At 34.0% G+C, this 27,051-nt stretch overlaps 1 protein-coding gene across 1 annotated transcript in view; it reads left to right on the top strand.

The window, feature by feature from the left end:
- LOC132704440 (uncharacterized) overlaps positions 1-22,518 on the top strand; it is a 48,912-nt gene extending 26,394 nt beyond the window's left edge. Inside the window, exons 3-7 of the mRNA XM_060674440.1 lie at positions 4,169-5,337; positions 8,138-8,389; positions 10,474-10,631; positions 16,201-17,374; positions 19,482-22,518. Of these exons, the coding sequence (XP_060530423.1) occupies positions 4,169-5,337; positions 8,138-8,389; positions 10,474-10,631; positions 16,201-17,374; positions 19,482-19,900 (3,172 nt within the window). The 3' untranslated portion in view covers positions 19,901-22,518. The remainder of the gene's footprint in view (positions 1-4,168; positions 5,338-8,137; positions 8,390-10,473; positions 10,632-16,200; positions 17,375-19,481) is intronic.
- Positions 22,519-27,051: the final 4,533 nt, after the last annotated feature.

The following is a 27,051-nucleotide window of genomic DNA, read 5'->3' as shown; positions in this document are numbered from 1 at the left end:
AAATCCTAGATTTTTAAGCAATTTTCAATTTAATTTAATTTTATTTAACAAAATAAGTTGAACTTTAAATGATAATAATCTTGGAAGGATAGGGCACTGTTTCCTGCTATACCATTTTAGATGGAACATACGGGTTGCTTTTCATAAAACTTCTGGATTTCTCCTGCGTCGGTTTTTGTTGACTCTAACTAGCTGAGGTTTCGCCTGTTGGCTTCTTCGGAGCTTGATTGAAACTGGCTCGCTTTTTACTCTGTACCTGCTTTTATATTGTTTGAGGGGGGCGGAGCTAAATGAGGGGCATTTACGCCATCTCGGATGACTGATTCCCATATTGGTGACAGGTAGAGACCTCAGTCGTAATTAAGATTGTTAGGTTGCTTATATCTTATATCTTATATCATGATCAACTGATCGTTGATTTTCGAAAACTCGTGTAAATGGGATACTCACTCGTGCCAAACCAAACTTGTGACTAAAGTAGACCTTATCAGACTTGTTGCAAAATATACTATTAGAAAGTGCTCAACAAATCTCCGAAAATCAATAAATCTATTGTTCCCATGTTGTTCTATTTTCGTAATGTATTTATACCGCATATGCATGGAATATTTAAACTGGGGTCGCTGAGCGACGCTGCTCGAGCTTTTAACAAAGTTTTTATTAATTTTTTGATTCGTAAAGTGAAATCTTTTCAAAAATTGAACTGAGGTTCCTTTTAATTGATGAAAATCCATTTATCAAAATAACTAAGAAGTAAAAGTTCAGATGTTCACGAAATTATATATTTTTACATGACAATTGCTTCGACAACAGCGTGTCTTTATCAAATGTAATATTTACAACCTACCTGCTACTATATATACCGAAAAATAAATAATTGACCGTTAACCAATACATTTGAATATCTCATTTTGTTAATCTCCATGACTTCCAATAAATTTAATTTTGTACTTTTTGTGGCTGTATATAAAATATCAAAATTGTCGTCCAAAATGTGTTTTTCTGTGTTTAAGTGTGTAGAATAATTAGAATCTGGATTATTTATGTTAATGCGTTTCTTGAAGGATCTACCTGTTTGTCCAATATAAATTTTAGGACAAGATCCGCATTTCAACCTGTATACACCTGATTTTTGAGATTTTGGACATTTCTTTTTATTGTTTTTTAAAAATTTTCCTATTGTATTGTTAATTCTGAAAGCTATTTTTAAACCACATTTTCACAAATGTTTTGAACCTTTTTCTCTGGGTTCTCCTATGTATGTAATTGTTTTAAATTGTTCATGTTCTGTATTAGGTCTCCCTTCTCACGTTCAGAACTTATTTCCCAGTGTTCCACCTATAGATGTGATACATTTAGCAGATTTCACCCTAACTCGGAAACAGGTTAACCAATTGGTGAAACAATATTTATTAGATTGCTTAATAGTATCTTTAGACCAAAATTATTTTGAATTTAATGGACAGATTTACATCTCTAAGGAAGGTTTAATTATGGGAAACCCACTTAGTCCTTTGTTAGCCGAGATTTTTATGGATAATTTGGAAAATATCATACCAGAACATTCTTTAAGTAAAATTTTTCTATGGTGGTATAGATACTTGGATGATGTCTTTGCTTGCTTTGTTGGAACTAACAGACAATTGAATTCTATTTTAAATTACAATAACTCATTACATAATCGTATAAAATTCACTATCGAGATTGAACAGGATAACTCTATTAATTTTTTATACTTAACTATCACGAAAACGCAAAATAAATTAGATCTTTCCATTTATCATAAACCTTCGCACACGGACACGGTCATACATAACAGCTCAAATCACCTTTTGACACACAAAATGGCTGCATTTCACTCTTTTATACACAGACTTCTTAATACGCCACTCTCAACAGAAAATTTCAACAAAGAACTTAATATCATTAAAGAAATTGCACTGAACAACGGCTACAATCTGTCCATTTTAGATAAAATTATAAATAAAATACAAATCGAGACAACCGTAAACTCTATTTATCCGAAGCCTAATACAGAACACGAACAATTTAAAACAATTACATACATAGGAGAACCCAGTAAAAAAGTTTCAAAACATTTGTCAAAATGTGGTTTAAAAATAGCTTTCAGAACCAGCAACACAATAGGAAAATTTTAAAAAACAATAAAACGAAGTGTTCAAAATCTCAAAAATCAGGTGTCTGCAGGTCGAATGCGGATCATGTTCTAAAATTTATATTGGACAAACAGGTAGATCCTCCAAAAAACGCATTAACGAACATGAAAGAGCGTTTAAAAAAAACAAAAGTCTAGATTCTAATTATGCTACACACTTAAACACAGAAAAACACATTTTTGACGGCAATTTTGATATATTACATACAGCCACAAAAAGTAGAAAATCAAATTTATTGGAAGCCATGGAGATTAACAAAATGAGGCATTCAAAATTGCTTAACGATCAATTTGATTTAAATACCCCTCCTTTATTAAACTGAAATTCTCACAATAATATTAATTAAAGTTTTATTGTCATTTTTCGGTATATATAGCAACAGGAAGTTTGTAAATATTACATTTGATAAACACACGGTGTTGTCGAAACAATTGTCATGTAAAAATATATAATTTCGTGAAAATCTGAACTTTTAGTTCTTTTTTATTTTGAAATCTTTTCACGAATTTTACGAAGTTGCAAACAGCACCTGGGTATGGTGTCAGGTGGGTATTCTGGCATGTAGATATCGTTATATTTATCAGTATTAATGTTATTTATACGTCATCTAATGTGTCATCTAGTTAAATCGTGCTTATTATGAAGGTTTGCGTTGGATGTATTATGATCATGAGTCGCAGAATCATTACACTCACGTAACTTCCTAATAATTACTTTATTAATCCATTATAGATTTTTTAATTTTTCACACAGACAGCTTGTTATTCTAAATAGTATATTATATTAATGTATATAGGGTAAACCAACGATAGAGTAAAATTCAGTATCTTATTGGTCTGAGGAACTGGTAAATACGGAAGTTGTAAAAATTGTTAGGATGCACAATTTAACATTATATTGTAGTGTGGGTGGTGTAAACTTTTTTTTTAATGGACAATTTGAAATTCTTGAAAAACTTTTGAATTGTTTTCCCAATTTTTTTGACACTTATTCGAAGTTGACGCAAAAAATGTATACAACGGAATTTGGAGTAGATGCTACAGGGTGTTTAAAATAAACGAATATATTTGGATCATTTTAAATTGGAAAATCTCGATTTTCGTAAACGGCACACTTTCTGCATTACCCCTATGATTTCTCTTAACTGAATTTCGTTAAAAAAAATATGCAATGATATAAAAAAAAATTAATTAGCTATTTTAGAAAAGCAGTTTAGTTGGATGCCCTCGAACGCACGTATTTTGTACCAATATTTATCAATTACCTTCTAAACGAATGCCTGAGACCTATTGATCTATTTATCGTAAGCAATGAATGTAACTCAAATAACAAGACAACAAATTAGCAAGACACCTAAGACAAAACAAAATACAATTTTCATAGTCAGATGCCTCCTTGCGATATAACAATGCATTATTGAGTTAAAACTGTCATTATGGGACACTTAAATAATTAGATGGTAAATTTTTGATTAAGTCTGTCGTATTTCGTATTAATTAAATAGTTCTAACCAATGCTAACTGTAAATTGTTTGCTACATAGTCAAGAGTAGCCTTATTCACACTTAATTCTTGAAAGGTTTTCCCAAGACAGAAATAAGGGCAAATAGGGGAGAATTTAAAATGATATATACGAGGTGGTTCAAAAAGTGATTCAAGATTTACTTGACTGAAACTGTCAAGTCGGTCAAGCTCTGAAGAAGCCGACATGATAATTGGCAAAACGTCAGCGATTTCGACTAAGCAAAAACCGACGCAGGAGGAATCCAGAAGTTTTGTTTTATTCGTCACGCTTCTTTGAGCTACCGCCTATACGAAAAATTAATAATATCTCCCAGCAGCGTTACCGCCAGTTAATCATTTCTTCCGACGCTTGAGTATGGTGTTGGGTGCTTGGCCTGCCCTAGAGGCGGGCATGTAGATTCCATTATATTTATCAGAATCGGCGGTATTAGCACCTAATGTGTTATCGCGTTAAATCGTGCTTATCAGGAAGGTCGCGGCGTATATAATATCAACGGTCGCGTCTCCGAATCATCACAAGATGTCGGCGTTGCTAGTCTCCGCTGTGGTGCTGAGCGGCTTATATTTGCTGCTGAAATTTTACTCCGATTATCTGCACGGCTACTGGAAAAGACGCGGAGTGCCCCAGCTCGATCCCGAACCGTTGTACGGAGACAGCAAACAAGTCGTGAGAAATGACAAGGCCAGGCAAGACGTGTTCCTGGATTTTTACTCCAGATTCAAGCGCAAGAACGCCAAGTACGGAGGAGTGTACCTCATGTATAAGCCGATTTTCGTACCCATCGATCCTTCGATTGTCAAGCGCATACTGACTACAGATTTCGAGCATTTCATAGCGCATTCCAGGGAATTCCACCACGAGAACATCCTTAGCGCTAACCTGTTCAACATGCAAGGCGACCCTTGGCGTCAGTTGCGACGGAAGTTGACGCCCGTATTCACTTCCGGCAAGATGAAGATGATGTTCGAGGTGATCGCGGAAAAAGCCGCCGGCCTCGTGGCTTTGGTGGACAAAGAGGTGAACAAAGGAGGCGTCGACATTAAAGACATATTGGCGAGGTTCACCACCGACATCATCGGAAGCTGTGCGTTCGGCATCGAATGCAACTCAATGGACCATCCTGATACGGAGTTTCGAAAGTACGGCGACATCCTGTTTACGCCCAGGACGGAAATCCGCAATCTGTTTCAAGTGTTGGCGGCTGCTCTAATAGACGAGAGGTCGCGCGGAAATCATGGCGCGAAGCTCATCGAAAACTTCTTCGTTAGGATTGTGAAGGACACCATCGAATACCGCGAGAAGAACAATATCTTCAAGAAGGACTTCATGCACCTCATGATCCAGCTAAAGAACAGGGGATATTTGAGCGACGACGGGAAACTCCTCAAAACGGAGGACGGAATGGGGGCGGACACCCTCACTGAGTTTGAGGTGGCCGGCCAGTGCGTGCTCTTCTTCTTAGCGGGATTCGAAACCTCGGCGACCACCATGACGTACACTCTGTACGAGCTCACTCAAAATCCCGAAGTGCAGGTGAAAATAAGGGAGGAGGTGGACCGGGTTTTGAGGAACCACGGAGGGAAGTTGACCTACGACGCCGTTATGGATATGAAATACACCGAACGTGTGATTCAAGGTGAGTGTAATGCGTATTTCATAATCTTAGCTATTGTTTTCGGATTACGACGTGGATTCGCTTAATTTGCTTACATTAGAATCTGGTATTGACTCACAGTGCTGTCAGTGAAAATTTTAAATACTGGAAGTATCGGGCTACTGGTAATGTCCAAAAACAGAATATAACGCAGGGATGGCCCACAGTAGAGGAAGCAAAATAAAAGCTCTGATAGCTTGTTATTGGTTATTTATTGTAAACGTCAAGCTTTCGCCCATGGATATAGGCTTCCACAGGACAACTAAAAACACGAGAAAACACTCCATCCGAAACGAGGATTACAAATGATCTGGTAAATTTACACAGTCATTCTTAGGTTAACATCAATATCAAACAAACATCAAATCACAAAATAATTACTTAAAACAGTCTGATTAAAAAAAAAAAACAAATTATGCCGACATATTAAAATAGGGAAACACAATTTAAATGACAAGCAACCATTGGCTTTACATACCGTAGAATATATTATGACGGAAAGAATCTTAGAAGAAACTTAGGGCATAGTTAACAGAACGTAGTTGTTAAAATACGAATGAGAATTAAAAAAATAGTGAAAGTGAACGCTAATGCAAAAAACAACATTACAGGGCCACTATCCTGAAATTATCAGGGGGGATGGTTTTTTTTGCAATAAATAAATATAAGTACTACTAAGAACACATCAATTGTCACAGAGATGGATGTAACACATCTCCAGGAATTTTCTTTTAGGGGTTTTCGGTTAAAAAACAATTGGATTGTTATATGCAATTTGATGGTTAGTACTATTGCCGTGTGAACTAAGGCTAAGGCTATTATTCTTTTTTTAAATTTTTGCGACGTCTGTCCTATATATAGGCTTCACATTCTCATTTCAGACCATATACAACATTACCTCTTTGTTGGATGGGGGTTGTATCCTTGAGGGAAGAGTAGAACTGTCTAAGCGACTTCAAGTTATAACAGGCAATCTTTCTATTAAACGGTTGGAAAAGTCCAATTAAAGAAGATATTAATCTGTCAATGTACATTAGTTTGCCAAATGTAATGTCTTGGCTGGCGCTCAGGTTAGACTCCAACCTTATACATACATATACATATTTAAAGTAAACATAATTTGTCAGCAAATATTTTATGCGGATTGGGATGGCATGCAAAGCAGATACGGATGTTTTTTATTGGTAAATATATTGCATAATTTAATTTTGTTAGTTTAAAATTGAATGATGTATTTTGTTAAGGCCTTTAGAATCGGTTTTATAATTAATTGATTTTTTGGATTTCTATAGTTTCATAAAGTTTTCTTTTTTTGGTGTTAGGTTCTGTTAGTAGGAGCTTAACTGTTTGAAAATTAAATGTGTGTTTGGTGTTGTCACAATGGGCATGAAGTGCTGTTTTATTTTTTTTTGCTATACTTGATTCTATTTTTTAAATATCTACTGGCTTGTTTGTTCTATATACGCACTGTACCAATTAGAGCACGGAATTTTAAATATTACATTACTTCTTTTTTCAACTGGAATTTTTGCTTTGAGTTTAGTAAAGAGATATGTTTTTTGTAAATTATAACTTTTGTGTAATATTTGAATTTTGTGTTCCTTGAAAATGCTTTGGAGTTTTTCTGATAATCAAGGCATATAGGGCAGCGATATATATTTGCTTTGAGGATTTTGGTGTTGGTTTTTTTTTACGTTATTATAAAATTTGTTGGTACGTTTACTAAAGATATTGTTAATTAAGTTTTTGGGATAATTATTTTCTAGAAGTGCGCGTTTTGCTTTTTCAATTGCGTCTGGTTTTTATTCTGAATGGGATAACATTATTGCGCTGTCTGCGAGACCTATTATGACTGTTTTTTTTGGGCTAGGGTTTGATTAGATTTAAAATTTAGATAACGTGATGATTTTGTTTTTTAGTATACCAACTTTTTCTTATTTCATTTTGTATGTGATGTAGGGATAAGTCCAAAAAGTTAATAGTATTTTGGTTCTCAATTTCAAGCGTGAATTGGAATTTTTTTTGGAAATTATCCAATATATTTGCTAATAGAAAACATTCGCACCCGCTGACAAATTATGTTTATTTTTAATATATTAACGCAAAAGCAAACATCATCAAAAAATCCAGACAACAGTAAACTCTATATATCAGAAACTTAATACAGAACACGAACAATTCAAAAAAAATTACATATATAGGGGAACCCAGTGAAAAAGTTTCAAAACATTTGTCAAAATGTGGTTTAAAAATAGCTTTCAGAAGTATTAACACAATAGGAAAATTTTTCATAAAACAATAAAAAAAAATGTCCAAAATTTCAAAAACCAGGTGTCTACATATTGAAATGCGGATCTTATCCTAAAATGTATATTGGATGAACAGGTAGATCCTTCAAGAAACGTACCAACGAACATAAAAGAGCGTTTAAAAACAATAGTCTAGATTCCAATTATTCTACACACATTTTTGACGACAACTTTGATATTTTACATACAGCCACAAAACGTAGAAAGTTAAATTTATTGGAAGCCATGGAGATTAACAAAACGAGACATTCAAATGTATTGCTTAACGATCAAATTTTATTGTCATTTCTCGGTATATATAGTAGCAGGTAGTTTGTAAATATTATATTTGATAAAGACAGGGTGTTGTCGAAACAATTGTTACGTGAATATATAAAATTTCGTGAAAACCTGAACTTTCAGTTCTTATTTATTTTGTCAAGAGTGATTGATATATCGCCAGTTCTAACCAACGCAACCATTCATGCTTGCAGAAGCGCTGAGGCTCCATCCACCCGTTGCCGTTCTTCCACGAATGTGCACCAAGAGCTACACCATACCAGGCACCGACGTGGAAATAGAAAAAGGCACTTCGATAGAAATTCCTGTATTGGGACTGCAAACGGACCCGGATTATTTCCCGGATCCGCACAAATTCATCCCGGAAAGGTTCGACGAAGAAAACAAATCCAACATCGTAGATTACACGTATTTGCCCTTCGGTGAAGGGCCTCGCATGTGCTTGGGTAAATATTACGTGATGACCACATATACAGGTCAAATTTAAACTCGCTGCAAACAAGGAAGAAAAATGCATTTAAATTTCATAATAATCATATAAATACCACATTATAAACGTTAAAACATCTATTTAGGTAAAAATAAATCATCTGTATAAAAAAAAGTCAAAACAAAGTCGTAACACAGGAGTCGAAATCAGAGCTTTAAACTCTTTTGGTTGCATACTTAATTATAGGTCTCGAAATGCCTGGATAGATCAGTGGATGCCCTTACTTGATCAGTCGAGCGTGTTGGTGATCTACCTCCAGACCTTGCACCTTCGATTGTTTCCAGTTTAGTGATTCCAGATTATCCTCATCTCCTCTCTGAAGTTTTTTTCCATCCATGGTATTCCCATAACCCTTCTGCAGCACCAGAGCTGAGACACATGTTTCTGCTAGATATAGTAGAACTGTAGAGTTGTGTGGTGATATTGTCTGACCATGTTTTTTGTATACTTTGTGAACGATTACCAAATCTGGTTATTAAATACTGAATATAACTTATAAACTCAACGTCTGAAGCATCAAATATCTGTATCGTGGTCCAAGCTTCTTGGATCACCCTTTCTGTGTGGTGGACAAAATTTTTCGAGTATTCAAAAGACAGTTCATAATTTAGACGCCTCGAGACTGGTCGGATTTTCTTTGATGCGCAGACCGTAGCATCTCAATATCATTCAACTGGCAATGGTATGGAGGAATGCAATAATTGAAGATTGGCCTATTAAAATTTATTCAAACTTCGCTATAAAAAGTAGAGGAGAGTCAATATTTGACCACCTTAAAATTTAGATGGGATTCATCGCCCATATATTATCTTTATGAGCTTTGTCAAGAAAATGGTAAAGATTCTGTGAAAGTCAATCTAATCGTCATTCTTTGTAACTGCGTCGTGAGTGCCGAACCACATTTCGTCTAACTACGCTATTGACCTATTTTGCTCTCGAAATGTTTCAATTGCATTTAATTAATCCACTCCGTTGCGAAATTCTTTGAGATTCCATTAGTACTTGACGTTTATTAATTGTTTGGAAGTGAAAATCCATTTTCCTCAAAAAAGTACGCAACCATTCTTTGGCACAACTAATGATTAAGTCTGTCAGTACTTTTTTATGCAATTCTTTTATTCTTTTATTCACTTTATAAGCGTCGTGGATTATACGCCTAATAAGATCTGTGTTACTCTTTATAAACTCACGAAGGACCAGCATCTTCTCTCACTTTCCTCTTGACTATCCCATTGGCAACAATTTTCTTTACAGTTGACTTCTCAACTTTGGTCATGTCACTTGTTTTCATTGCTGTTCCTACTTCCCCTATTGAATTTCTTATAAAATTGTAAACATTTGTTTAGCATCCGAAGACAAATGGATCCGTTTTTTTATTTGCTGAGGTGGTTCGTCTTCTAAATTGTCATTAGGTTCGACTACCATCTCCACTTCGTCTTCAAATTTGGAGTTGTTTACCATATTTTCTTCTAACAGGGGAACATCTGCTTCATTCCACGGTCTCCACATTTTAAAGTGTTAAAAAACAAGGAACCTTCTTATGACGTACCTTTATCTACCGCGAACAGTCTTAAAAAAGACTATTGTTGTTTACAAATCGAAGAACTATGTATAAGACACAAAAATACAAGATGAAGAATGTTGTTAATCGACAGGCACACAAGACATGATTATTTTCAAACTTACCTGTAAGATAAATAGAGTACAGGTTCATAAATATGTACTTACCGGAAGGATCACATACCTCCGTAATATATTTAGACAGAATTTAGATTAAGGTCTTAAGAACGATACATATCATCTAATGTTAAAATAAAAGCTTCTACTTATTAGAAAATACCCCTCAGCATCAATGTTTAATCATATTTGAAACGGTCTATTCAAATACAAATTTTATGTTTCTACAAATATTCGTTATCTGTTGGGATGGGTTTTACCACGGTCTGCTGTTAAGGTACTGCAAAATACTTAAAACGTCAAAGCAATAAATGCACTATATTTTTGGTCGTATTATACCATAATATGATTTTCCTGTTGCAGGTCTGAGGTTTGGAATGCTACAAAGTAGAGTTGGTATTGCAACGCTGCTGCGGAGATACAGTTTCAGTTTGAACGAGAAAACGCGAGCGCCGATAGGCATTCAGAGGGGAGCGTTCATCACTGCAATAGACGGAGGACTATGGCTGAATATTGCTAAGGTGTCGTAACAAATTTCTGAGATATGTGTGTGCGGACTATCTGATACGCCCCTATAAATTAATAGATAAGCTGTGAGTTGGCTGCATAATTTATTTAAAAAATATTATTATTATTATTCGTCTGTGATTTGTGACTATGTAAAACAAATTTGGTTAAATTTTTGTTTTATTCTGTTGCGACATACCTAAATAAATATAACTTAGAATCAATTATTAAATATAAATATCATATACTAAATAATTGGTTTAGTTTTTGGTAACTAGGTTTGGTTATTGCAAATTATAGCAAAATTATTCAAAATTTTGAAAACCAAATTATTGTTAAATTACTAAAAAATATAATATAAATACATATAATATAACTGGTAAGGCAAAATATAAGCACACCTCGTTACCAAACCAAAACTAACCAAGACTAACCACAAATAACATTAGGAAAACCGTGGAAAGGGCCAGTTCTGATCCTTCTTTTATGGCAAATTATTTCTAAATTACTAAAAAATATAGGAAAAACGGTTAAAAGTAAAATATAAGTGAATCGCTTAACTAAACTAATACTAACCAAGACTAACCGGAAATAACATTAAGAAAATAGCTTCTTATATTTCAAATTATTGTAATATTATTTTAAAAAATTTAGAAACTGCTAAACGGCAAAACAAAAGTGAACAGCGTAAATAAACTACAACTAGCCGAGACTAACTACAAATACAATAAGCAAAATCGTTAAAGAGGCCATTTTTGACCCTTCCTTTATGGCAAATTATTCCAAAATTATTAAAAATTATTAAGCGGCAAGCGGCTTCTTTTGCAGTAAAGGGAAAGTATACAGGATGTGTCAAACAATAAATGTTGTCATATTGCTTCAGCTATTCTCGAATCCTGTAATTCTGTTATGGAGGAATACCCTGAAATAAACCATTACACTTCAAAAATCCAAAATTGGAGATAACTTTAAACTACCAATTTTTTCCATAAAAGCGATATATGTGAAATGATAAAGAATTAAACCCAATGAAAGTGATAGTTACTGGGTGTACAATTCAAAAAAATATATTTTTTCTAATTCGGAAAATCATTTTTTGAAGGTCATTTGTGACTACTCTGTATAATATATTTTCGCCAGTTCCATGGATCCCTGGCAATAATTTTACAAAGACGCGAATTTTAATGGCAAATATTCTGAAAATGAAGAGATAATTAGAATTATTTAATATATTCATAGCATTTAAAAAAATTAAGTTGGTTGCTGACCTGGTCCAACCCTGTATAGATAAAAATACCATAATTAAAATATATACTTAGGGTCAAACACTTTTTTTCTCTGTGTTGTATGAGATAACATCTTAGAAGGACCACCCTGGACTATAAATAAACAACATAATAGGTATCAAGATCGTACTTAACATCCACAAAAACGTTTGGAAAGAGACTTTGAATAAGAAAATTACTAGACCTTATTTCTATCATCAAAATCTCACTGGAGCCAGATATCTATAATTTATTCAAAATGCCCAGATTCTTTCCCGGATCCAAATCAGCCGGATGGTTTCAACTGGATGGCCATTCTCCCCATTTTCCTCGACAAGTGAGTGAAATCTCCAGATATTACTTCACAAATGAATAAGGAAAAAAAAAGTGAAATTTGATACAAAATAAGACATTTTTTGACCCGCTTTGGCTGTTCACTGCATACATATACATACATATACAGTGAAAACTCCTTATAGCGAAACTCTGTATTACGAACAAAATTTGTTGCACTATTAGGTCTCCATACAAAGTTATGTATTAATCCACTCTGTATAACGAATTTATCACTCTCTATATATAAAGTTAGGAATGTAGGCCGACTTGTAATTAATAGAGTCTCTTATCTTCTCAGAATTCCGTACCCTAATAATCTAATTACTGAGAGCCTGGTCGTCCTAAGTGTTGTAATAAGCGATTATGTTAATGTCTTTATCGACATGTATAAAAGCAGGCCATTGTTTCAATTACAATGGGTTACAATGGATTACAAAGTTACAATGGGTGGTCCAGATAGTAGTACATTTTTAAGACGTTGCTGTTGGAACCACTGCAACATTGCCCGATCCAAATCTTCAAATTTTGGGTTTCTTAGTTTTTTATTAGAACTGCCTGCCGCTTCAGCCTGAATGATTTTTCTTTTGCACTTCCAAATCGTGCATACAGTCGACGGTCAACGGTAGCTTAATTCGGGAAATAGAACGGGGAGAAAAGAAAAGTGATGTGGGACGTCGATACGGACTTACGCCGTCGACTGTATCCACGATTTGGAAGTGCAAAGAAAAAATCATTCAGGCTGAAGCGGTAGGCAGTTCTAGTAAAAAACTAAGAAAGAAAAAATTTGAAGCTTTGGATCGGGCAATGTTGCAGTGGTTCCAACAGCAACGTCTTGAAAATGTACTACTATCTGGACCCATTGTAAAACTAAAAGCAGAAAAGTTTGCTGAACAGCTTGGCATTATCGATTTCAAGGCTTCGGAAGGATGGTTGGGGAAGTTCAAACAGAGACATGGTATAAATTATGGATAGATAAGTGGCGAAGCTGACAGAAACGTCACTCACGACGACATTTTTAATGCTAACGAAACTAGTACTTTTTACAAAACGACGCCAAATAAAACTCTTAAATTTCGAAGCGAAAGTGAAAAGAAAGCAAATCGTGCTGGAAAATCACCTAACCCACGATGTTTTAAGAACATCAAGCATTTGCCGGTCACTTACAAAGCAAAGAAGTATGCATGGATGACATCGCAAATTTTTGAAGAGGAGATATGGAAATGGGATGCAGAATTAAATGGGAGGAAAATATTACTTCTCTTAGATAACGGCCCTGCACATCCCCATATTCCAAATCTACGGAATATTGAATTGACACTTCTTCAAGCCAAAACAACAAGTGTATTGCAGCTGATGGACCAGCGGGTAATAAAAAGTGTTAAGAGTCGATACGGAAAAACATTTTATTTTAAATGATCGAGTCCGAAGACAAATTTTCCATTAATGTGCTAGATGCATTCAACTTTATTAGTAAAGCTTGGAAAGAGATGACAGCAGAAAAAATTCAACACTCCTATCGTCATGCAGGACTTATTACCGAGACAGAATGCGAACAGGACTTGGAAGATGATCAGTCACTAAGCGAGTGGATAAAGCAGTTTCAAACAACAATTAAGTTTACAAGTGAGTGGTTGCAAGATTTTATGGTGGTGGATCAGGATTTGCCTACAACGGCAGACTTGACAGAGGAAGCCATATTACAACAAGCAAGAAAGGGTGAGGAACCAACCATTCAACAAGCCCTATCTTCAGTTAAACTGTTAGAGAATTTTTTTATGTATCATGGGGAAGATGCCCCTCTCGAAGAAATGCTGGAAATAAAAACTAAAGTACGGGATGCGTATTGGCATACTAAAATGACCGGCATATATATATATATATATATATATATATATATATATATATATATATATATATATATATATATATATATATATATATATATATATATATATATATATATATATATATATATATATATATATATATATATATATATATATATATATATATATATATATATATAACGAAAAAAAGCAGTCCCTTCAATTTCGCTATATAGAGTGTCGACTGGATTTCAATTCAATATATATTCCAGGAAAGGGTCAAACTTCATGAAAAAATACGTACCTACAATTTTTCCTTACGCTTACATCGATGGCACTCGATATAAGTATTATTGAACGTGCGCATCGTCTGTAGACGTATATAAATAACACAGATTAAATCTAGCGACGTAGCTGTGACCATTTAAGAAAAATTTCAAGTGTCTAAAAATTAAATGCAGGGCCGAATCATTTATTTTTGTATCAAAAATATATCATTCGTTTCTGAATGCAAGAGAGCAGTTAAACGCAAATTTAACACATTTCAATGTTTTCCATGTTGTGCAGTAAATATAATATCACTTATACATATATTATAAATTATTAATTTTTAAACGACGGCTGAAATTCTTTTAGTTTTAGTTCTAGTCAATTTTCCAACAAGAATAAGAGTTTACGAAAGCAATTTTGTTTCTAGATTCCTTTGCAAGTGGGATATTTAAATTTTACAAAAATACTTCCTTCCCGCAGTTTCAAAAAATTCTGTCAATGAAGGGAGCTCAATATGTACGTCAATTTCAAGCTTATTCGCTCGATATGGCCATGTGAAAGAAATGACAAATGACTTAAGAGTTATTTTTTTTTAATAGAAGAACACATTAAGCTCCGTATGTATGTCAAATTTCAAGTCGATAGCTTCAAATTTCGGACACTTACCGCGTTTCAAAGCATTATCCAAAAAATTTTCAAAAATAAAAAAAAACATGGTCGCCAAGGTCCGACCGAAACCATATCTTATAAACTTATGTGCCTCGTGAGCCGTTTAAAGGAAGCAGAATTTTAGCGCACTAGCTAGAACTGTTGGGAAATTATTCGCATTTTTATGAAACGACCTCATGCAACAGAGAACAGATAAAAAACGAAAACGTTTTTTCTACGCTGATTCCATATATAGCAACGGCAAAGTCGAGATACAAGTCTAAGGTTGATAGTTGCAAATTTAAGAGACTTAATACGTTTCTTATTAATCGCAAAATATCCCGAAAAATCTATATAGATACCATGCGAAAACGTTAGATACAATGATGGCCACGTGAGAAGAACTTACAACTGAAATATCTTTTCTTAGAGTCAATTTAAAAAATAACCCACTGTTCAGTTTTTGCGAATAAGCTGCACACCCTGTACAGTTTCCAAATAAACATCGAGAATAAGAATTTACGAAGGCAAATCTGCGTATTCTAGTCCAAAAATTTTTTCCATCCCCTAAACGATTTTAGGAAAAAATTATTTTGTTTATTGAGCCCTTGCAAATAGAGTGTTTAATTTTTTTTAAATACTTCCCGAGCTCTCAGGACCCCAGTTTCAATAAGTTCCGTCAGAGAACTGAGCTCCACATGTATGTCAGATTTCAAGTCGATAGCTTCAAATTTCGGACACTTCTGGCGTTAACGAAGGCAAATCTGCGTCTTCTAGTTCAAACATTTTTTCCATCCCCTAAACGGTTTTCGGAAAAAATTATGTTATTTATTGGGCCCTTGCAAATAGAGTATTTATTTTTTTTAAATACTTCCCGAGCTCTCAAGGCTCCAGTTTCAATAAGTTCCGTCAGAGAACTGAGCTCCACATGTATGTCAAATTTCGATAGCTTCAAATTTCGGACACTTATGGCGTTTCGTAGCACTGTCCGAAAAACATCTGAAAATAAAAAAAAAAAGATGGACGCCGTTGTTCGATCGCGGCCATTTCTCATAGACTTATGTGCCTCGCGTGTCTTTTAAATTGAACCGAATTTCGTCGACGTAGCTTGGACCGTTCTTGAGTTATTCGCATTTTTATGAAGCAATCACAGGGAACAGAGAACAGACAAAAAATTAACTAATTAAATGGATATAGTCCGGCCGGCCCTGTTGTTACAGAGGTAGTCCACATTGCAGATAAACATATATCAACTTACATATAAGGCAGATTGGGTTCAGCGTGCGTCTTTAAAGTTCGAAGCAACTGGGTCGACAATGTGGCTAATCGCGGCTGCGATTTTATCGGCTTTAACAGCGACGCTCTACTATTATTCGGAACACTTGCACTCCTACTGGAAGAGGAAAGGCGTGCCGCAACTCAATCCGGAGTTTTTTTACGGAGACGCGAGGGGATTGGTCAGGATCGAAAAGTCCAAAGCCGAAACCTTCCTCGCCATCTACAGGGAGTTCAAAAAGCGGAAAGTCATCCACGGCGGCGTCTATCAGCTTTATTTGCCGATCTACGTGCCGATAGCTCCTTCCCTGATCAAAAACATTATGCTGAGGGATTTCGAGTACTTCAGCACTCGTACCCCGGCGATCACCCATCAGGGAATATTCAGGCACAACCTGTTCCATTTGGACGGTAGCAAATGGAGAAACCTAAGACGCAAGCTGACCCCTACCTTCACCTCCGGCAAAATGAAGATGATGTTCGATATCCTGCTGGAAAAAGCGGACGTGCTCAGAGAAATAGTGCTGAGCGAATGCCAGGGGGAGGCCGACGTAGGTGAAACCCTACGCCAATTCACCACCGACGTTATTATCAGCTGCGCGTTCGGTTTGGAGAGTAACACGTTGCGTGGGCGTGACAACGAGTTCCGGAACTTCGGAGACGTGATCTTCAAGCCCTCGCAGGTTAAGAAGAACGTCTTGGACATCATCAAAGAGTACCTGCCACACCAACGGGCTCAAAACCTGAAAGACCTGGAGAACTTCTTCCTCGGTTTGGTGAAACAGACGATGGATTATCGCGAGAAGAACAACGTCTACAGGAAGGACTTTTTGCACCTGCTCATCCAGTTGAAGAATCGCGGCGCGATCAGCGAGGACGCCGATCTGTTTCGGTCTGAAAACGCGGGCGCCGACACTCTGACGGAGTTCGAGATCGCTGCTCAGTGCCTGATATTTTTCCTGGCGGGTTTTGAAACGTCCGCCAACACCATGACGTTCGCTCTCTACGAGCTCGCCCAGAGGCCTGACGTTCAAGATAAGATCGGTGACGAAGTCAACCGAGTCTTGCGGAAATATGACGACAAACTCTCGTACGACGCTTTAATGGAGATGACGTATACGGAAAACGTTCTACTAGGTAAGAAATAATCTTAAGTTCGTAGGGAAAAAAAAATCAACAACTTCCCCTTTTTTAATGGAACTATACAACTGGTAGATTTTTCTGTCGTAATCTGCTTCCAAAATACATTGGTTATCGCTATTTGGTTTAGTCCTTTTCGAAATTGCTTGATGACTGATAAAATATAATTTAGCAATCACAAATCATTATAGACCTTGCGTCTACGTTCTGATTGAAGCAATTACTTTTAATTTCCATCGACACTTTTTGTAAATTAATTTCCATAGACACTATTTGTATATTAATAGTGTCTCAACGACTAATTTTAGTTAATATAGACATTATCTGTATTGTAATAGTGTGACAATGACTAATTTTATTTTATATTGACACTATTTATTTATTAATAGAGTCACGAAGACTAATTTTAGTTTCTATGGACAGTATTTCATTCATAGTGTCGCAATGACTAATTTCAATTTCTATGTACATTATTTGTATACTAATAGTATCAAAATGACTAATTTTAGTTTCGGTAGACACTATTTTTGTATAGAAAGTGTCACAACCACTAATTTTAATTTCCATAGACAGTATTTGCATACTAATATTGTTAAAACAACTAATTTTAATTTCAATAGATATTCTTTGTACATTTATAGTGTCACAAAGAATAGTTTTAATTTCTATAGACAATATTTGTATATTAATTTCCATAGACACTATTTGTATATTTGTACATTAATAGTGTCCCAACTACTAATTTTAGTTATTTAGTTATTTGTAAACTAATAGTGTGACTATGAATTATTTTATTTTATATAGATTCTATTTGTGTATTAATAGTGTCACGATGACTAACTTTAGTTTCTATAGACAGTATTTGTATATTTATAGTGTCACAACCACTAATTTTAATTTCCATTGACAGTATTTGTATATTAATAGTGTTAAAACGACTAATTTTAATTTCCATAGACACTCTTTGTACACTTATAACGTCACAACGAATAATTTTAATTTCCATAGACAGTATTTGTATACTAATATTGTTAAAACAACTAATTTTAATTTGCATAGACATTCATTGTACACTTATAGTGTCACAAAGAATAATTTTAGTTTCTATAGACCCTATTTCTGTATAAAAGGTGTCACAACGAATAATTTTAATATCTAGAGGCAAAATTTGTACACTTAGAGTATCACAATGACTAATTTTAGTTTCTATTAACGTTATTTGTGTATTAATAGTGTCACAACGACAAATTTTACTTTCTATAGACACGATTTGTGTTTTAATATGTGTATTAAAGTGTCATAACGATTAATTTTAATACCTATGGACACTGTTTGTATATTAATAGTGTCACAACGACTAATTTTAATATCCATAGACACTATTTGCATGCTAATAGTGTCACAACGACTAATTTTAGTTTCTATAGACACTTTTCTCTATTAATAGTGTCATAACAACTGATTTTAATTTCTATAGAAACAATTTGTGAATTAATAGTATCATAATGACTAATTTTAATATCTGTGGATACCATTTATGCACTAATCCTGTCATAACGATTAATTTTAGTTTCTATAGACACTACTTGTGTATTAATAGCATCATAACGACTAATTTTAATATCTATGGATAATATTTATACCCTAATACTGTTACAATATCTAAATATATCTAAAACTGTCAAAGCTGGAGCGATAACATTCCATACTCGGGGGTTTTTGAATGTGCAGAATTCAAAAATGCTTATAGCAACTTCGTCAGATTTCGCAATTTTATGATTTTAGCCCCCTTTGACCGATACGCTTCTAAAGTTTTGCTACGTTTACAAGCTTCTGTGATTTTTTTATTGATAGCTATAAAAATGACAACATATACGAAGAATGTTTTATTAGGTGAGAAAAGCCCTCAACGCAAAATGCACCAACTAAAGACTTATAATTTTAACTTAGCTATCAAATGTATAACCTTTAAAATGAGGTTGCACTAAGTACCAGTAAAATATTGCAAACACAATGGAGTTGTTTACTGTTTTAATTATATTTATGACTGATTTAGATAGTAGTAGATTCAGGAGACATTAACGTCTCATATTTTTCGCTCCAGAAACCTTGAGGCTGCACCCGCCGCTCACAGCGATCCCCAGAGTTTGCACCAAGGACTACCACGTTCCGGATACCGAAGTGGTGATAGAAAAAGGCACGCAGGTCGAAATTCCGGTGTGGGGTGTCCATCTTGACCCGGATTACTTCCCCGACCCGGAAACCTTCGACCCGGACAGATTCGACGAAACCAACAGATCCAAAATACCGGATTTCACGTTTTTGCCGTTCGGCGAGGGACCTCGCATATGCATAGGGATGCGATTTGGTCTGATGCAGAGCAAGATCGGGTTGGTATCACTGCTTAAGGATCTAAGGTTCGCCTTGGGCAAAAACACGGTCCTGCCAATTGAACTGTTGAACAACGAGTTCGTGATGGGAGTGAACAGCAAACTTCTATTCAACGTTACTAAGGTTGCGTAAATCGCTGCTTTTTTAATGAATCTAGGGACGATGTATTGTATTAGGAAAACGTTTGGTTAAGGTGAAAACTGTTTTAAGACCGAGAAAAATTCAAATCATTTAATGCTGTTTTCGTTCTATCTCTCCAAGGAAAGTAATAATAATCGTTAGAGGTTATGGTCCTGGTTCTTCCACGTTTGCTGATCTGTATTTGTCAATGACGTCATCGAGATTTTTGTCAAATATCTCGTGATATTTGACATGTAAAAAAAACCCGTAAATACAAAAATTGTAGCTCGCGATGTGGCCTATAATAATATTATACCAATTACACATATTTTTCACGAATTTTGAAATACAGTTAATAATTTACTTTGGAAAAGGACAATTTTCAGGGTATTTTAGATTTCTGTCTACAATTGGGCTCACAGTTTTCCAGAAAATAATTCTAAAAATATATTTTTTTAAATACTTAGCAATATTTGATCCGGCCAAACTTTTGCAATTTAGATGAGGGTACGGATTTCTACCCCTCTATCAAATTTGAAGCCAGTAACTGTAAATTTGAGGTACCTATCAGGTTGCTTAGTTGAACCAAAGATATTTAAAACACCCTGTCCAATATATGAAAACTTTAAATATAAAAGTTTTGCAGCTCCATGCGGGCTGTATGGCCATGTGAAGGAAACTAACAACTAAAATATAGCCTTCTAGTTATATCCAATTTTTTGCGACATACCCTGTACATTCTCGAAAAATCAACAACAATAAAAATTTTCGTCAGGACGCGTCTGATAATTTTTTAGACTGCATTAACCGCTTTCGAGAAATGCCATTTAAAAAAAAAAAATTAAAAATACTTCCCGACTCCTTCAGCTCCATCAATTGCAATAAGTTCCGTTGGGAGACTAAGCTCCATACGCGTGTCATATGTCGAAAAAAAGAGCCAAAAAGAACAGACAATTTTTTTATTTTTCAACTAGGGTAGAAATCTTTCAAAAAATTTTCGATTTGTATATAATACCAAAAAATCCCAGAAGTAGGGGTCATAGCCCTAGATAATAGTAATAATAATAATAACTTATTGCAGTCAATACAAAAACAAGTGTAATTGACGATATCACAAAAAAAACAATTTTTTTAAAAGAAAAAAATACGCAATTACATTCCGATCCTGCTAGTGACGAAAAAGGTTCAAGGATATGCAGAAAAACATATAGGTAAAACCATTTTATAAACCAGATCTAAGGCACATTCGTCATATCTTTTCTTAGTCTTTTTCACATCAGCAACAGATCAACTTTGCTTAAATATATTTGCTAGCGCTTCTAATTAATGGAATGTTTAAACACTTCTTCTGAAACAATACAAATAAATGTTCTAAAATTAAAAAGATCACTTTACTTAATAGCAAACAATAACGAACAAAAAATATGCTTTATTTTTAAAGCCAGAAAAGGTTCTTTATTCAATTTGACAAACTTTCTTTCATTCATAAGAAATATGAAGATAAAAAAAACTAAATGTTAATTACAAAGTTAGCAAACAATCAACACAAAATAGCATTATTACAAATGCGAGACTATGTATCCAAATGTCAAATATATATTTTTTACACGATAGCGGAAATATTTAACATGTAGCTAACAAATGATTAACTTATTTCTGTGCTCTGCTTGAACTGTTAATAATTTTTAAATGTTGTAATATTTAAGATAAAAAATGATTTTCAGCAATTATTTAAAACGTTAGAAATTTTTATAGAAACCGAGTTTAAAAATTCTTGACAATTAAGGCGTTATTTTTTTTTAGTATTAAACGCAAATAAAATTGACGTAATATGTACTTTAAGTGATTGTTAAAACTCACTAGATGGACGAAACCAATGCAAACACAGGTGCGTTAATCACGTTTAGATTTGTGCAATTATAACGAAACGTGTGAACCGTTGGACTCACTTATCGTAGTTTTAGATGCCGATAAACTGTAGCGACGAATGCGATAAGACGCAGCTCGTTACCTAGGAAAACGGATAATAATAAAATGTTTGTATATCGATATTATTTAATGAATTGCTGTTACGTCCGTAATAAATATCTTTTATAAACTATACAAAAAAAAACATGGAAAATAACTAATCATCAATCAAAAGTATTAAAAAAATTAACATCTATACAATCGAAAAATATCCTTTTAATCCTTTAATGAAAATATTGTTTCACTTTTTAAACTTGCAAGTGCAGAATTAAATTAATTTTGTATAGATAGATAGATAGATAGATTCATTTATTGACTACGTTTCGTACAAAAGGGACGTACCATTGTAGCAAGTCAGAAGTGATATTCAAGTGCAATAAAATCAAATTAATAAATAACATAAAAACACACATCTAATACAAACAAAATTAGACAGTACTATACAGTTTTATAGCGCATCGATACCAGTGACAGTGTCAATGTATCCTCGCAGGGAGTAAAAACAATGACGTTGTAGGAAATCTTTAATAGTATGTTTAAATTTTCTATTGCTCATCTTATATCACTTATTATTCTAGTTTTATAGTTAAGAACCTGATTAGTAATTACTAAATATGTATTTGTTATTCAATGTTAATTCGTAATATTGCATATAAGTTTGCACTGCTCAATTTCAGGTATTTCTTTGTCTATAAAAGGATAATCATTGATTTTGTTTTATTATTTAAATAATTCCCACACTTAAACAAACACCCTAATTTAATTCATCGTCTATCATTATTCGTAGATGCAACTTTCTCCACTTGTATGTCATTGATTTGAATATATACATCATTTATACTTTTATTTTTTTCGTAAAAATCAATTTTAAATTTGTTTCAATACAGCCAACCAACATATTTGTAGGTCACTATTTCCAACATATACTAGAGCATTATCTAATTATTATCTGCGAAGGTGTAATAGACGTTAAGTTCGGAGTACGACAGGGATCCAAGGACCGAGCCCTGTGGAACACCATACATATTGGACTTTGGTTGATTATTTATGCGCTTTGCAAAACATTTAGATCAATGTTCAATATAAGTAAAAATGATATATAACTTACTGAAACTTCTTGACACTGAATCGCTTTATTTCTTTTTTTTTTATTTTAAATAACCGCAGAGGAAAAGATCCCGTGGAGTAATGTCTGTAGAAATTATTTGAAAGAAGCGCGGATATTAGGTGTCCGGTGATGCGGGTTGATTGATTGATTGTTTGATTGAATAGTATTACAAATAGTATATGTCAATAATATTAGTTTATGGTTTATATTGAGAGCCTAATTTTGTCCTTAAACGCGTAGGTCATATTATTAAAACCACATTCAAAATATTAATTGTAATGAAAATGCTTCAGTTATATATAAATGATGTAATAAATTATTTCTCGTAATATTTTAAAGTATGAACAATGCAGAAAATTCCATACACCAATATGAGACACACAGCATTTGGTTTATTGTCTCACTGGATTCAACAATTTAGGTTTGAATTCCTTTTAATATACATACATACATACATATATATATATATATATATATATATATATATATATATATATATATATATATATATATATATATATATATATATATATATATATATATATATATATATATATATATATATATATATATATATATATACAGTGTGTCCAAGATAAGGATGCACAGCATGGGGATCTCGGAAACAGATACAGTGTCGGTTAAATTAGACAAAAGTTGCGCATTTTGATACAAGATCCGGTTTTACAAATTTGAAAATTCCAAGCCGTTCCGGAAATATCCGAGAAAAACCGAAATATTGCGATTTCGTTTTTATTATTTTTTAAAGCTATTTGAAAAGATATGAAAAAACGGAAAACACTTTTCCATTGGCACTTTTTAATCTCTCCAAATTGACGTTAACAAATTTTCATTACAGCGTTTCGATTCCATGGAACCACCATCAACTTTGATTTTTCTTATGGGACGGAACAAAAGTACACACAGTATTAGGTTGTGCTTTTCATTGCGAATTCAACGATGTACGATACAATATGGTTACTTATGTTTTTATCCAGAAAAATGGATTTTTAATACATTTCAGCATTTAAATGGAGTAGGCCATGACAAAATGACATCCAGTCAATTTCAATGACACATTAATGTTATTTGTCTTTGTTATCAGTCGATCATAAGTTTATTCCTTTAGTTATTGTTTTTGTATTTTTATTGTTGTTGTCTTTTTCTTATTTATTTTGTTCTACAATGGAGGGAGGTAATTTTACAAACGAAGAAAAATGTGATATGCTGTCTTGCTACATCTGATGCCAAAGAAATTGTGTGGAAGCCGAGCGTATGTATTCTAACAAATACCCAGAGCGGAGACAACCTGACAAGAGTATTTTTCGGCGTTTGTTATTTAATCTGAAAGAATATGGATCATTTAAGAAGCCTGCATTATCCCGACAAAAACCTTCCAATGAAGAAAACCAATACATTGTTCTACAATCTGTTATCGAAAATCCACAAACTTCTACCAGAGAAATTGAAGACCAGAATGGGGTAGCTAAATCTACAGCTCAGTTTATTTTAAGGAAAAATGAATTTAAGCCTTACAAATTCAGAATATGTCAAGGATTAAAACCGGGTGACGACGAACGACGTAGACATTTTTGTGAGTGGTATACCAGGATGTGTGATGAGAGTTTTAATTTTCCATATAAAGTGATTTGGTCTGATGAAAGTATGGTGACCAATAACGGTATTTATAACAGGCGCAATACACACTATTGGTCGCAATAGACTATCCAGACATCAAGTTCGCTTTGGGTTTAATATTTGGTGTGGGATTTTTGGTAGCAAGATTATAGGCCCTATTTTCTATAATAATTCCTTAACTTCCGAGCGGTACCTTGACATCTTGAGGCACGATTTAGAAGATGCCTTAGATGATTTACCGCTAGGCGCTGTGCAAGGCTGCTGGTTCCAACAAGATGGTGCCCCAGCCCATAACTCCAGAGAAGTTCGCCAATATTTAACTGAACGGTTTGATGGAAAATACATTGGGACTTACAGTGAAACACCTTGGCCTCCAAGGTCCCCGGACTTAACTCCCTTGGACTTTTTCTTATGGGGCTACATAAAAAATGAGGTATTCAAAGAATGTTTTGACAACGAGGAACAATTACGTCAATCAGTACGAGCAGCGTTTAATAAAATTACTCCTGAAATGTTAAGTCGTGTTTTGGAGTCTACCGTGAGACGGGCGTACTTATGCCTAGAAAATGGAGGTCATTTATTCGAACATTTGTTATAGAATTAGTTTTTCATTAACTTGTTGGATTTAGTTGTTATGTTAAATGAACAGTTAGAGTTAGTAAATAAATAAACACATTAACTCGAACTTGTCAACCATTTTCTTTTGCCTTTCATCGTTCGGATCTCATGGCCTACTACAATAAAATACTAGAAATGTATTAAAAAGCCATTTTTCTGGATAAAAACATAAGTAACCGTATTGTATCGTACATCGTTGAATTCGCAATGAAAAGCACAACCTAATACTGTGTGTACTTTTTTTCCGTCCCATAAGAAAAATCAAAGTTGATGGTGGTTCCATGGAATCGAAACGCTGTAATGAAAATTTGTTAACGTCAATTTAGAGAGATTAAAAAGTGCCAATGGAAAAGTGTTTTCCGTTTTTTCATATCTTTTCAAATAGCTTTAAAAAATAATAAAAACGAAATCGCAATATTTCGGTTTTTCTCGGATATTTCCGGAACGGCTTGGAATTTTCAAATTTGTAAAACGGGATCTTGTTCGGTATCAAAATGCGCAACTTTTGTCTAATTTAACCGACACTGTATCTCTTATAGTTTCCGAGATCCCCATGCTGTGCTTCCTTATCTTGGACACACTGTATATATATATATATATATATATATATATATATATATATATATATATATATATATATATATATATATATTGTTTTGTTGTTTGTTTGTTTGTATTTGTTGTTTGTTTTTGAATTTTTTACGTCATTTTTCTGCTATCTCCGTATTCTAATTTGTACACTTATTATAGACGTGTTTTTCTTTAATTAAACAACAACAATCATCTTTAGAGCCAGCATGCAAAATAGTTATTCTTTTACCTCTTTTTGATGGCGCGTTTGTTTTACACTTATCAGTTGAGTCAACCCAACCCTTTTCCGGGATATCATAAATGTCGAACCAGGTTTCATCAAAGTAAATAATTGGCTTTTGTTGTTGTCTGTAAATCCTAATGTTTTCTAGATATTCTAGTGGCCATTTCCGATTTCTAAAAGATTCCATTAAAACTTGACTTTTGTCAATTTTTTTTAAATCTAAAACCCATGTGTTGAATACACTTCCATAAGTTAGTTCTGCCACATTTAACACCGGTTTCATCTTTTTCAAGCATCGTAATTAAGATATCTAATGTAGGCACGCTTTGTTCCTCCTATAACTGATAAATTTTACACCGTATTATATCTTGATCACATTCATCTACTCGAGAAAATGTCAGCATCGCTTCTTTTTTTCCTCGCTGAAATGGGATTATTCACAATTTTCCATACAGTTGATGTTGGAATTTTCGTCAATGTGGCCGCCCGTTTCTTCCAAAGATGATTGCTTGCAGGCACCACGTCAGAGTCAAGTAAACATTGTTTATAACTTCCTTAGTCTCAATAGAATAGTGTTTTCTACATTTGGACGGGAGTATCTCCTGAGATACACTAGACTCGCACATATTTTGCATAATTCGCATACGATTCAACATGCGCTGTATTACACACGAAATAAGAATGATTACTAATAAACTTAAACTAAGTGGACGAACCAAAAAATATTAAACGCAGGTAGGTATAAATTTATTTTCTCTTACGGACCACAATTTTACCTGAATTTAAATTCCTTAACTTTAGGTAATGCATGTATGTTAATGACCACCCTTGGATAATCCTATTCAAAAGCAATTGGTTACTTTGTTATATCTATGAACAGACCATACCTTTGAGAGTCTGTCCCTAATGCCGTCGGCAGGTAACTTCCATAATTGCAGACAAAAGCCGACACGATGAAGATTGAGACAAACTATACATAATAATATTGTAAATGTAAATTGAAACACACACTAAAAA

Source organism: Cylas formicarius, unplaced genomic scaffold, assembly GCF_029955315.1.
Source record: "Cylas formicarius isolate icCylForm1 unplaced genomic scaffold, icCylForm1.1 PGA_scaffold_7__23_contigs__length_41026272, whole genome shotgun sequence".
Lineage (NCBI taxonomy): Eukaryota > Metazoa > Arthropoda > Insecta > Coleoptera > Brentidae > Cylas > Cylas formicarius.
Note: the sequence above shows the minus strand (reverse complement) of the source record. Positions and strands in the feature narration are given on the sequence as shown.